Genomic DNA, 14,466 nt, shown 5'->3' with positions numbered 1-14,466 from the left:
GTTATTAGTTCGTTGTATTATCCTTATTTTGGTACGTACAAAACTTATGGTATGTTATGTGTAAGTTGTGTAACAAAAAAAAAAGATAACTTGTCACATTAAAACATTGCACTAAAAAATATTTTGTCAACTCTTAATAATTAATTATTGGAATAAGGACTCATTTTAAATAAAAATAAAAATGTGAAAACTCTTAGTTCACTTTCTACTATAAGTAGTTGTTGAAAAATTCAAATTTATTTTCAATTGCATGAAATTAGGTAGTCTAGTCTACATCCCAATTTTAATTATAAATGAACTCTTGTTTTTTTTATAATCTATATAAAATGTTGAGTTGGAAATTGGAAAAACTATATTTCATCCCATTAATCTTGAACCCCAGTAGTTATAATTGAATCCTTAAATTGAGGAAGAGATGAGATTCTATAAAAATAGCAATAAATTAATGAATATTATTGAGTGCATCTTTTATTTTTATTTTTTTTACATAGAAATGGATTTAAAAGAATTTATAAAATACTTAAATTAAGAATATACCTGGAATATAAAGTTTAATTAAAAGTAAAAACACTTTAATCAAACGTTGAAAAGTAACAGATGTTTAATTTAGAAAAATCTAACATGAGGTATCTAATTCTAATTTATCTATTTTTTTACGGATATAATAAGATAAAAAAAAATAGTGATATAAAATATTGACGTGACTTAACCGTAATCGCGAAGTATGAGAGTGTATGGGATGAGAAGCCAGGTCCGGGCTGTGAAGAGCCAGAAGTCAGAAAGTTCGGATCGGTCATATTATTGGTTTTTGGGAACTTCAACTTGGGATAAGATCAGTTTCCATATTCCAGACTTCCAAATTTCCCAGCAAAGCTTTCACGTCATCACTCACCCTCTCCATCTCCCTCTCTGTTCATTTATTTATCGACGATCAGATCAATTTCCCCTCACAAGATCATACGATGCAGCAGCATCCTAGCTCAGAAGTCAACGTGAATCAACGGATTGCTAGAATCTCCGCCCATCTGGACCCTCCAAATATCCAGATGGAGAACGCTGCCACTGTTAGCCGCTTGAATTGCCGCGCCAAAGGCGGTACCGCTGGTTACAAAGTAGCCATACTCGGAGCAGCCGGCGGCATAGGCCAGCCTCTCGCCATGTTGATGAAGATGAACCCTTTGATCTCCGTTCTCCACCTATACGACGTCGTCAACACCCCCGGCGTCACCTCCGATATCAGCCACATGGACACCGGCGCCGTCGTAAGCTCCCAAACTCCAAACTCCAAATTTCATATTTGTTTTGATTCATCGATTTCAATTCACAAATTTCGAAACTTGTAAAATTGGGTTATTGGGTTTTGTAGGTGCGCGGGTTTTTGGGGCAGCAGCAGCTGGACGAAGCGCTAACCGGAATGGAACTGGTGATCATCCCGGCCGGCGTGCCTCGAAAACCCGGAATGACAAGGGACGATTTGTTTAACATCAATGCCGGAATTGTCAAGACGATCAGTGAAGCAATCGCCAGGTGCTGTCCGAACGCCATTGTTAACGTGATTAGCAACCCTGTGAACTCCACTGTTCCCATTGCTGCTGAAGTTTTAAAAAAAGCCGGTACCTTTGACCCTAAGAAACAGTTGGGAGTTACCATGCTTGATGTTGTTAGAGCCAATACTTTTGTGGTATGCATTTAGTAACTCAATTATCATGTTTTTATTGATACCCAATTGCGTGTTTTGGTTACAGATTATGAAATATGATTGCAGGCAGAGGTTTTGGGACTTGATCCTAGGGACGTCGATGTTCCCGTTGTTGGGGGTCATGCAGGGGTTACAATTTTGCCTCTTCTGTCTCAGGTAGGGACTGCTTATTTTCAGATTATCAACTATGTGTCTGTTTACAGGTTGGCATAGAGTTTATTTGAATCCATTCTTGCTATTGCTTTATGCAGGTTAAGCCTCCATGTTCTTTCACCCCGAAAGAAGTTGATGATCTAACGTATCGCATTCAGAATGGGGGAACTGAGGTTGTGGAGGTGAGTAACAAAATGCTAAGGTTCTTGAGTGGTTGCTTGTTATTTGGTATTACATTGACACTCTACATTACTTCAAGTGAAGGAAATAATCATAGATTTTTCCTCTTATTTGTTATTTTTTTAATGAATAGGATTTATAGAATAATTTCAAAGAACAAGTGTTGGAAATTAGTTATACAGCCCCAACACCTGGTAGACAGTAGTTTGGAAGAATTATAAGTTCTATACTTTGAGAAAGTAGCTCAGAAGATGCTTTAACAGGTGGGATAATTAAATGAAGTGGAGGCTGAAAAGCCATAAGGATCTTGAGAAACTGAGTGGCTGTAGTTGTTTGTTGTTATGGTACAGCAATAGGTGCAATTTAGGGTTTGCAACGTGATATTCATTGAACAGGGTGGGATAAGGTATTTAGTTATCACGAGCTAGCTCCTCAACGAATTACCATTTAGGATGCGAACAAATAATGTTCTGGTAAATGGATGCATATGGTGTTGAGAGTTTTGGCTATTCCCTCACAGTGTGTAGGCATGGATTCCTGAAGTTTGTAATATGATCTTATGCAAAGGGTTAAGTAGTCTTGGAATTCTCTTTTGCTTCGTATAGAAACCTGCTTTACTGTCTCTAGGCTACTAATAAGTGTGCTCAATACTCAAATGGTCCTTTGACACACTACTTAGCTTTTGTGATTGTTTAGTTAAGTCCATGATGACAATAATACTATAGTTTCATCTTTTAGAGGAGTTAAGTGTCTCTTTTACATGATTGGAAGTTTAATAAATGGTGCCTTGCTTCAAAACCTTTTGCAATCTCATGCTGCCATTTTATTTTGAGACTCAAGAGTGTTAGTTGACTAGGCAATTTTGACATTGCTTTCAGGCAAAAGCTGGAGCTGGTTCTGCAACATTATCAATGGTTAGTAATTTTAACAGTTCTTTCTTTGGCTTAGTTTATTTTTGGTTCACCATTTCTTCACATGTCCTTGTTTCTAGCTGTTTGGATCCATGTTAATCTTACAAGTGAAAAAAAATACAGGCATATGCTGCTGTTAAATTTGCAGATGCATGCCTCTGAGGCTTGCGAGGAGATGCTGGCATAGTCGAATGTGCATTTGTGGCTTCTCAGGCATGTTACTAGCATTTTATTTGACTTTGCGTGGACCGAGTGTATCTCATAAACTTGTCTCTGTTCTTTTTATAGCTAACAAGGAATGCATTCCTACTGTAGGTTACTGAACTTCCCTTCTTTGCATCCAAGGTACAGCTTGGCCGTACTGGAGCTGAGGGAATATACCCTCTTGGTCCCCTGAATGAGCATGAGAGGTCAGTAATTTTACCTGTTTTGAGTCCTTGCAATTGACTTGCCTTATTCCTTTCAACAAGTTTTACATTTTTCTGAGTATACAAAACAGAGCCGGCTTGGAGAAGGCAAAGAGAGAACTAGCAACAAGCATTCAGAAGGGGGTTTCTTTCGTCAGAAAATGAAAAGGTGTGGTTACTACTTTACGTTGGAGATGAAACCGTTTTAGAATTTAGATGGTCCCTTGATACCCTTTCTCAACATCACGTTGACAGAAAATAAACCGTAGGTAATCAATCAATTAAATGCGAACTAAGAGGCTCTCTACAACTCCTTGATTTAGAGCATCACAGATTCCCAGTAGGTGTTTGAGTTGTGGCATGTATGGTATGGTACTCAACCACGTTTCTCAAAATAAAATGTATGCAGGTAGCAATTGATCTTCTTTAAATTCACTGATATCCACCCAAGATTGAAGTGAAATGTAATGTTTGTTGTAACCCAAAGAAAAAGGAAAACGGTATTTTTCTCGTTCTTGCCTTGGGTTGAGATTTTGTTTGGATTTCGACTGTATTTTTCAAATAAACTTGGGCATCAAGGGGTGGGGTAGCTTGCAACTGAGTTCGGGGAAAGCGCCGCTCCTCCACGCCTGCATTTTCCGTTTGAAAATGGGAAAGGGATGCATGTGTCGTGGAGGAGTGGTCCATCTCCAGGAGAACCCCAATTTCAAGGGAGTCCTCGGTCTGGCTCGGTCTTGTCTGGTTAAATACAAGCCCGAAGAGATGAAGAGTAGAAAATGTGAAGCCAACCTAACTTTGAACATGCTTGGTAGTACTGGTTATTTTCAGACAGCTGCGCTAATTCTATGAAGAGAACATAATTATCCCAAGAGTTTGGGTTGTCCCTGTTCACGGGTCAATTCGCGTTGACATGATTTGGACACGGACAGATTAGGGTGAACTCAAACATGACACACTTGTTACTCTGGACCTTCCAATCTCGAACACGACGATGATTAAATATGTTTCTCGACAGTGGCACGATTAGTCCGTTTAGCAGATGATCAAATGAACGCGTTAAACTTGTCATTTCACCTTTAGTTTAGATGCACTATCTTGTGTTTTATGGTTAGTAGGTCACAAGATTATGTAAATTTGTTAAAGCTGTTAGTTTCTAAGTGGACCGACCCGAAGCACAAACTGTTTATCAACTGTGTGTTATACGAGTCAACACGATAATTTGAACCTGTTGATTTTGTGTTGTTTTCACGTTGGGTTAAAGAAAGGACTTATAGAGACAGCCCTGGGATCTTGAAAGACTACGCCATACTGTTGGTAAGGGCCTTGTCCGATTTAGCGTTGGTCGTGCACAAATCCAGTCAACAGTCCACTTTTGGTGATCATCTGATTGAGATGAGGAACCAACTTTTGGACTTCTTCTCACCCTCGACCAAAAGTCAAAAATCTCTTGGCGTTTCTCAAATTTTTGATTCAGACGATGTTCTTAAGTAGTTGAGTGGTAGTCATGGTTAAAGGTCTTGATCAAAATTTGACTTCCCTAAAACCAAAGCTGGTCTAGAGGGTGTGCAAAAGGTGTCACTGCTCAGGACCTTCGATTCGGAAGAGCCCAGAATTTTCAGTACATGTAGACAACGTAAGATATATATTTTAATGTGCATGATAATACTGATTATTGTTCTGAGTTCGAAGCATCTGTTTGATATCTTGTCACTAATGAATTTTGTCAAATGAATTTGAGAATACTTCTCGAATTGTGGGCGTAGGAGAGCCATTTGTATGAAACATAACAGTTTACGATATATATGAAAATGTGGTGGGTATCAGAATCTCTTTGATTTAATATCTTGAGGGGTTAAGAATCATCTGAAATCATTTTGATTTATCTGATGTGTTTGCACGATATTTCTAATATGTACAATGTGGAATACTAATAAGCATACGAGGAGATACAAAGATTTATTTTCAATCTATGCCTAATTGCTTGACTTGCAGGCCTAGCACTCATTTTGCAGATGATGTATTTAAGCGGGTACACCAATATCCCATGGATTACTGGAAAGGTCTATGGAACCCAAGTTAGAAGCCTTTACAAAGGCTTCTATACATGCTAAATGGCTTAAAAGCCTCTTAATCGAGTATCCCACTATTTTTGGAAGAGGCCACTGATTTACCATGTCAACATAGATTGTTTTACTGAGATTTATTCTTTGCAGTTTGTTATAGGAGAAGTTACATCCATGTTGCCAAATATTTGCAACAAGAAAATAACACAAAACCGCTCAAATAATATCGAAACATAAATGATAATTACACCATTTTTCCATTTTGACATACCCTTTTTTTTTTTTTTTGACCATAAGATTAAATAAATCAAGCAAAAACAAAATAAGGCTCGTTCGAAAGTATTTTTAAAATGACTGAAAGCACTTTGATTAGAATGCTTTTTGAACTAATCCTTATTACAAATGTAGGTGAATCTTAAAAAACACTTGAAGTACTTTCTAGAAGAGGCACATAAGTGGTATTTCTTGCATGAAGCACTTCAGGTGCTTTTGGAACCCAAAAATACTTTCACCAAAAGCGCTTTCAATAATTTCAAAAGCTCTTCCAAATAAGTCATAATTGAACATGAGTGTGTAAGACAAAACAATCCAATGTAAATGTGTGATTTCATTGAAAAATGACTAATACTTAATAGTCTAATAACATACAAATCCATGCCATTTAGCCAAATAGAAAACTAGACAAAAGAATATTACTATTGGGAAGTGGGATGTTCTTGTTTTGTAACTTTGTTGGTTGGTGGATGCATTAAGGACATAGCAAGATAGGATAACAATATGTCACCTATTCAGCAATCAGAATGCATGAATGTACTTGAATCTTTCAAAAATTGACCCCTCGGACGGACTGATAGGGCAAAAATAGTGGTAGTGGTACATCCAAAGATTAGTTCAACAACTATGAAGATTAAGGGTCCTCTAGAAATTAATTATTAAAGTAGGAACTGCCCTTTTCTCAATTCTCAATTTTGTTACCCTACCAAACCCCTGCCGTGGAACATCCATCAAATTGTTGTCATTTTATGACAATGATCTCTTTCAATTCACCAGCTAATATCAGAACATTCTAACATGCATACACTATAGATCAATCAAGTTCACCTATTGTTGGTGGGGTTGCCCAATTTATCCGGGAGATTAAAGAGTGTTTAATTTCATCTTGTACGAGGATAGTGAATTATTCGCTCATCAATTACTAAAATACCCTGCTTAGCTAATATCGCAATCATTTTTTATTTTTTATTTTTATACATAACTTACTCCTTATCCTTAACTTAGGCTACTATTGATTTCAATGGCAATATGAAACCCTGTATAAGTTTAAAACAATATCATTTTATTGGGAGTTTGTGAGTTTCAAAAAAAAAAAAAACCAAGAATGGATTCATAACAATTTTTTATGTATGCCTAGATACAGTTTTTTAGTGAAATAAAATTTTTATGCCAAACCAATTCATGGTATTAAAGAATAACCCTAAAATATTCAAAATATTACATTTTCCTTTCATTTTTAAAGACAAGAAACTGTCAACGAAGATGAGATGAACCCTAGAGAGCAAAATTATCAGAGAGAGAGAAGCTGATTGCATAGAAGAGAAATCGAGATTTTTCTTAGAAAAGAAGAATTGAAACTGTAGTGTCATTAAGAACGAATGAATTGTGCACTTCACAATATTAGTGCAAAACCTAACTATGATAGCTTACAACAGCTTATAACTGCCTATCTAATTAATTGACACTTGTCAATAGCACTACCATTGAGGACCAAGAAATAAGATTGGAACCCAGAAACAAAAACATTGCAGTAGTAGATCTTCTATCATTAGGATCACTTGCCAGTCAGCATCACGGAAAGCCCTGATGTTCAAATCCCCTTTAAGATAGTGTACTACACAGCCCTTTGTCACTCTGAGATGTGACAACCCGTCCTTAATTTTATGATTTTATTAATTTTAAAAGAGTGAATTGATGAAAATGCCATTATAGGTGAGGATGTTGACTTTCGTTGACCAGCGTGTTGTGAGACATATGAAACATTCTTTTAATGTATCCTCGTAATGCTTGCCACTACGAATACGTGGGACATATGAGACATATGAAACATTCTTTTAATAACATATGAAACATTATTCTAGATAATCACCATTCATTATTTTATTAATTTTTTTTGTGTAGATTTTCTGCATGGAACCCACTCACGTGGGTCTCCTATCCCTACTGTCCTTGTGTCATTTTTTCTCCTATACTCTCTCAATTCACCTTCACCCGTTTCTTCTCTCTCTTTCAGCTCTCTTTCACATCTCTCTTTCTACAAGTGCAGAGAGCCACCCACACTGTACCACCTTCGCTGGAACGACAAGCATTGCCACACCACCTTGTCATCTTTGGCGAGATTCACCAAGCCAACGCTCAAACTCTTTCTTTCTTTCTTTCTCTCTCTCTCTCTCTCTCTCTCTCTCTCTTTCTCATTCTCATTAGTTTCTCTCGCATGGACTCTCACTGCTCACGGCCTGAGAGGATTCTGGTGAGGACATGATGTTTTCGACAAAGGTAAACCCAAAATTAACGTCAATCATCTTAGATAACTGATTTGTTTGTGATTCTTGACTTATTTAAGAGAAATGTCAAAGTTTTGGTGCAGAACAATTCAGGGAAAACTCTCCTGTAGTTTTTTGGCAGCTTTCGAGCCCTTTTCCAGCCAACTTCGGCCACGGCTAAGGATACCAAAGGTACTTTTTGGTTCCTTGTTATTCGAGCTTCGATTTGATATATCGGAAGGCTAGGTTTAGTGAAGAATTTGGGTGGTCGGAGCAGGGATTTATCCGGCGGTTGCAGCGGCAATCGGCCGGAGAAGAAAGAAGAATAAAAGAAAAAGAAAAAAAGTTCTTTAAGCCCAAAACCCGATCCAAAATCTTCACCCAAATCTTTAGCCCAACCGGCCCAAACCCTTGGGCCAATGTTCCAGCCCAACCCGGTTTCAAATTGGGCTCAGAATATTCCTCGTGTTGACTTTTTTGAAATTTTCTCGGAAACCCTCCTAGGCTAATTTCGACATTCTAAGTCCGTTTTTTACATCCATTTAGTGAAAATTTTGAAGTTTTAACATAGTGACTGTCTTGACGTCTTGGTTGACCATTGACCTTTTAGTTGACTTTTTGTAAAATTTACTGAGGATCCTCCTTACCGTATTTCGGCACCTTGATTCCAAATCTGCGCTCCGTTTTCTCAAATTTGATCATTTAATTTGAGTTTTACTAATGGGTCCCAATATTATGCTTAGGTGCGATTATTATCGGAGACTTCGACTTCTTAGCTTAAACGGATATGACATCGCAAGTAACTGTCAGTGGGTCTTTTCTTTTATATAGCATATATATATAATTGTTAGTTTCCATTTATACATTACATAAAGAGTTTTCTACAATACGCCTAGATTAGCATGAGGTTTATAAGACTTGGCACATTGATGGAAATTATGAAGTTATGCTACGTCCTATGAGATGCACATGTATGCGTATTATTATTGATGCCATAATTATATTTACGGCTATGAATGATATTATGTTGACTAGAATCATCGAATCACTGTGGCATGACTATATTTATGTTATCTGCTCATTGTTTACTGCATCGGTGTTAGTACTCACTCGAACCAGGGCTAGTCTTTCACGTGTATGTGCACATCGCACTGTACGCTCACTTTGGATCCATTGTAGGTGCCAGTCCTATCCTAGATTGCTATAGGCAATTAGGACTGGTAAGTGCTGCGCATAGCGCCAGTTTTCTCATAATTGTAGTAGTAGAGCGTATATCATTGTTACACCCAGTCTTGTTCATGTCAAAATATCTCTACATGAACTCATGTGTCAGCATGTGTCGATGAGCACTCGATATGATATGTTTGCTTATGCCAGATTATGTGATTACATATGTCATGTATTTATGTACGAATTTTGTGACGTACTGCATTCTTGAGATATTGCAGGCTACGGTAAGTATTTTCATACTATATGTAGTATGTATATTTTGGAAGCTATACTTGTTTTATGGCGAGGGGTTATAATGTTTCGAAAAAAGGTTTTTATAAAACTTTATTTTTAGGCTCACTCACCCTTGTTTTTTGCCCCTCCGGGTTTTAGTAGCTAAGCTTACGTATCGACGAGGACTCTTGGCAAACCTTGGTATTGGAGATTACCTTCGATTGTATGATTCTCATCCTACTTTACTGTACTTTACTAATGCTTTGACATCACATGTGAAATGGGTTCAATCCCGCTCACATGCGTACTCTTATATTTAGGTACTTTTAGGTTTAAATTTATTCACATTTTCCACATCACTGCACTTTAGGGCTTCGTCACCTTCCGAGTGTCGGCTAACATAGCTCGATTCGGAGTCCAAGTGGACATTCCAAATCATGGTGTGTCAGTTTGGTATCAGAGCATAAGTTTGGGCAGTATTGCATTCATCACATGCATGATGTAAGCATTCTTGGTTCTTGAACCTAAATTTCGAATCTTACCACCTCGTCGAGCATGAAAAATGTGTTAGTTTTCCTTAAGCTTTGGACATTTTAGATGATGTATTGACGTTCTAGATGAACATTTCAGTGACCACCTCCCGAATGACAATGTGGTGCTAAATGGGTAGCAATCGACAGAAGAACATTTGGAGGACAGTCATTTTTGGTCCCCGATAGCACTAATCTTCTTAAATGCACTAGTTATCATTTTGGATCTTTAGGAGGAAGATTGATTTCTGTTTAGTCCGTTCTAAAGTAGATTATTACCAAACTCCATATTTCCGACCTTAGGATATTCTATCCAATACTAGTCTCTAGAATTTCTTTTGGTGATGTACTAGTCATTTCAACGAGCATAGGCACAAGTGTACGAGTTGTTATACCTACGATTAGTAGAAATCCTCGAAGTCGTAAGTATTTTCCCTAGAATTAATGAAACCACCTCACCGGACCAGTCATTTACCAATCGTTCGAAACCATCCACCTGAGCAGGCTCTAACCTGTAATGAGCCTACGGTGGTGCTACTAAGTGACAATATTATCCGATGTCTAGGAACTGTCAACCAGTATTCAAGAGTGGTTTTACCGATGACTTTCCCACCTACTTCAGCAATGAGATCAAATTTTCTAAACACCGACAGTCAGCTTTATACCAAATTTCTCAACTGTTAACTTTGATTAAATTGGTACTTTTTTTGGGAGACATGATCTCAGTAAACAATATTATTTTCTTTTTCTCAAAAGGTTGTAGCAGATGAAAGTTGAAATCCTCAACAAGTGTTGTGAAATTCGAGATATCTTTGGTCTTGTCGATTTTATCGACAATTTGTTAGCGATTTTTCGACTATAGTGTCTTTCCTCACTTACGACCGAGGAAAGTTAATTTAGTTTGAGATGTTGGATATGAATAAAGTTTCTGACAACTGAAGTGTTGTCTCACCTTACCTTTGTTTTACACATTTCGATGACATTGATCATTTCAAAATCCACGATGACGTTTTCTTTGGATGTTTTGGCTGTGTAGATGCCACATGACGGAGTGTCACTTATTTTTCCCAAAGGTTAAAACCATTCGAAATGAACCACCTTATTCATGACCTAGAGTCAACAGTTACCATCTTTACTTGAAACCGGATGACACTTCTTTGTGGAGAAACGTGCCTAAAATCTTCATCAACCTTAGACCTTTCAAATACATCTTCTTTTGAGAAGAGCTAAATTCTAACAATGACGATGGAGATACCAAATCAACGTCTACGATTGCACCATCGTGTATCACCCCAGTTGTGCAAACGTAGTTAATGAACACATTTAGCTTGTCCTATTCCATTTCAGTTGGAATTCACGAGTATTGATACGGTGTTACCTACAAACCATCAAGAAATCGTTCGAATGGTTGTAATCACCTCTTGTATCCAAATGGAGATGGGAAATACCACAATAAGCTTCTGGTACGAGGCATCTCGTACAACTGGATAATATGAAAATGGTTAATGATTACTGACTGACTCGACAAGTCAACTCACCTTTTGTTGGTCCAGATGGACTGCATTTTAGATCTCTTGATAAAATTGCTCATTCTTGAATTTATCGGATTTTTTAGCGTTTCAATCAGCATCTACTCTGATTGTGATTCCATATTCACCTATTTATGCCAGAAGGCATTCTCGTCGACCTTGGGTACGCGTCTACCCTACTACACTTCGTATGGTTTCTGGGGTAGACAGATTGTCTAGAAAAATTGCTCGGACGTTGAAATTTTAGTTGCGACCATTAATTACTCAATCACCTAATAAATACTCTGCTAAGCAAATCTTTATTGTTGGTGGTTGAATTTTTCAGAAGTTACCGTTATAGGGAGATGTTATACATTTAATCTAGTTACTTTGTACTTTAGATTCGATGAACTTGTTTTGACCCTCAAATTCTTGAGTGTTCTTTTAGCCTTCTTGATATAGTTTTTTTGCTAAATCCGAGTGGAAATTAATAATGAATCTACTTGCTTTGGTATATGTGACTTACAATGTTCAGTTGCATAGGGAGGGGCAAGATGGTAATATTGCACCTTCGAAAATTATCTTCTTACTTATTGTGACAACAGTGAGTTGTCGGTATTGCGGGCTACAGACCGTAATATTGATAACTTATTTGTTGGATTCGTTAAGCAAGTGGACAATTAGGCCGTTTACATTATTTTATTTATTTATTGTTTGAGCTTGGCCCAAAGATACTACACAGTTATTCTCGGAGTACGATACACTATGAGTGTGTAGGTGAAATCTTTCTATGTTCGGTTTTGACGATATGTTACTATATATCTATTTTTGACTTTATGTTTTAAGAAATGATTTAAATTTTAGTATTGTACTGAAGGAGAAGGAAAGTATGAGTTTGGAGGCATGAAAGAGGAATCATTGCAATCCGATCTTGATGGAATGTCACTCTCTTTCATGTAACCGCTCTAGTTTGATTTCTTCTTTATATATATTTCTTTTTATCTTTGAGTGTTTTATGTATAACAACTTATTTCAAATTTCAGGGACGAAATTTTTTTTAAGGTGGGTAGATTGTGACAACCCATCCCTAATTTTACAATTTTATTAATTTTAAAAGAGTGAACTGACGAAAATGCCCTTATAGGCGTGGATGTTGATTTTCGTTGGCCAGCGTGTTGTGAGACATATGAAACATTCATTTAGCATATCCTCATAGTGCTCATCACTACGAACGCGTGGATGTAAGCAGAATTGAATTTGAAGTTACGATGGAGATTTTATGGACTTACGAAGTTCAAAGGCATTTTGGTAAATTCATTATTCTAGATAAACACCCTTCATTATTTTATTAATTTTTTTGTGTAGATTTTCTGCATGGTGCAACCTACCCACGTGTGTCCCTGTTTCCCTCTCTTTCTTTCTCTCTCTCTCTCTCTCTCTCACAGCTCCGTCTTACCTCTCTCTTTCTACAAGTGCAAAGAGCCACCCACACCATACCACCTTCGCCGGAACGACAAGCATCACCACACCACCTCGTCATCTCCGGTGAGATCCACCAAACCAACACCCGAACTCTCTCCCTCTCTCTCTTTCCCTCTTGTTAGTTTCTCTCGCATGGACTCTCTCTGCTCATGGCTAGGATGTTGTTGAGCGAATATTTTACTATTTATTTTCTCTCGAAAACTAGATTTTCCTGTGATATTTTGTACTTAGATGAAATGAATTACCTAGTGTTGTGCTTTTATAGTTATATTAATGAGGTGGAGGAAAATAACATGTTATAATTCCTTATTTTTAATTAAACCAAGTGGTCTGTTATGATTTAAGTATCTACTTATTTGGCTTTATAATATACTTATGGTCTACATTCATTTTCTTTTGATTTATTTGTAGTGCAGGTCACTTATTGGAATTGGAGAAGCCTTCAGCACATATTTATTTCATAGATCACAAGTCTATGCAATACTGAACTGACAAGGAGAAGAAGAAAAACAAAAACAAAAGAAAGCTGCATATTTCCTCTCCCATTTTCTAGGGTTAGCCTTCATACAAAACCAAAATAAAGAGAGATCTTAGTGAAGTTAAATTGGAGAGAAATATGGTGAACCACCTACACAAAGTAGTTACAAATTCATGGGTCTTTGCCAGAAGCATAATTCGGGATATTTGGCTGCATAATTTCTTCAATTGCAGAGGAAGTCTGATCATTTTCAGCCATGGTGGATATCTATTTGGAGATGAAACTTCGACTGGAATTGAGCGGATAATTAAAGAAGGCACAGAGGGGGTTTGCAACAGCAAGTAGACTAAAGGTACAAGGGAAAACGTTGGCAGATGGAGAAAGTAATCAAGGTGTGTTTATTGTACAAAGTGGCTAGTAGATAATTGAAGAGTTCTTCGGTTTTCTTTTCTTCTAATGTTGTCAATAAATGGGTTTTAACTCATTGTTGGTTACAGAGAAGAAAATTAAAACAGAAGAGGAAAAAGAAAAGGGGACGGATCAATTATTCATAAGAAAAGAAAGGGGTAGACGGCAGCGGCAAAGCAGGGGATTTTTGAGGCCTTTTCTATACTAAATTTTCTTATTATTTCTTATGGATTCAATACCAATTTTGATTATGTTTTGGAACTAATTTCATTTTGCTAGGGCTATGATGTAGCCTAACCATGATTGGTTAATGTTTAAGTTTAATTATTTATGAATTTGCATTCCCTTGAGTATCATTTTGCTGTGCTTATGAACTTGATTTTAATTCTTGTGATTAGCTACCACTTGGGCTTGAATCGAGTGTATGTGATGTGAGTTAACACATATGCCATGTTGTTAATTTTGTTTTAGCACTACCATGAATTCCTTGTTGTAGATGCACTACTACAAAAGGGGATATCACTGGCAGTCGCAAAACCGACAATAAACCCCAATTACTGTTGGATTTTTAGTAAAAATCTGACATTAAATCGTGCAATGTCAGATAGAAGAACCGACACCAATGCTATCGTCACAAAAAGGGTATTGACGTCGCTTAACCCCTTAA

General features: G+C 37.2%; 2 protein-coding genes and 1 long non-coding RNA gene across 3 annotated transcripts; all 3 read left to right on the top strand.

The window, feature by feature from the left end:
* Nucleotides 1-758: 758 nt before the first annotated feature.
* LOC148690663 (malate dehydrogenase, glyoxysomal-like) lies at nt 759-1,680 on the top strand. The gene is made up of 3 exons (XM_088686472.1): nt 759-1,262; nt 1,367-1,533; nt 1,583-1,680. The coding sequence occupies exons 1-3, from the start codon at nt 963-965 to the stop codon at nt 1,602-1,604; spliced, it is 489 nt and encodes a 162-aa protein (XP_088542598.1). The 5' UTR covers nt 759-962; the 3' UTR covers nt 1,605-1,680.
* Nucleotides 1,589-3,864, top strand: LOC137740334 (malate dehydrogenase, glyoxysomal). The gene is given in 7 exon segments (XM_068480199.2): nt 1,589-1,681; nt 1,766-1,855; nt 1,951-2,034; nt 2,911-2,946; nt 3,067-3,156; nt 3,259-3,353; nt 3,443-3,864. Coding segments are annotated over 7 exon segments (501 nt in total). The 5' UTR covers nt 1,589-1,648; the 3' UTR covers nt 3,516-3,864.
* Nucleotides 3,865-12,859: 8,995 nt separating this feature from the next.
* Nucleotides 12,860-14,149, top strand: LOC137719127 (uncharacterized). Its single transcript, XR_015956405.1, has 2 exons — nt 12,860-12,976; nt 13,325-14,149. It is a non-coding gene; the product is annotated as an uncharacterized LOC137719127 (long non-coding RNA).
* Nucleotides 14,150-14,466: the final 317 nt, after the last annotated feature.

Source organism: Pyrus communis, chromosome 15 (genome assembly GCF_041283825.1).
Source record: "Pyrus communis isolate YQ-2024b chromosome 15, ASM4128382v1, whole genome shotgun sequence".
Taxonomy (NCBI): Eukaryota; Viridiplantae; Streptophyta; class Magnoliopsida; order Rosales; family Rosaceae; genus Pyrus; species Pyrus communis.
This window is presented reverse-complemented; position numbering and strand designations above follow the sequence as displayed.

Excerpts from the sequence above, each read along its gene's own strand:
- LOC148690663 (XM_088686472.1), top strand. The coding sequence starts at position 963 with ATGCAGCAGCATCCTAGCTCAGAAGTCAACGTGAATCAACGGATTGCT. Across the intron at positions 1,263-1,366 it reads ACATGGACACCGGCGCCGTC|GTGCGCGGGTTTTTGGGGCA; the intron begins GTAAGCTCCCAA and ends TGGGTTTTGTAG. Across the intron at positions 1,534-1,582 it reads GAAGCAATCGCCAGGTGCTG|CCCATTGCTGCTGAAGTTTT; the intron begins TCCGAACGCCAT and ends AACTCCACTGTT.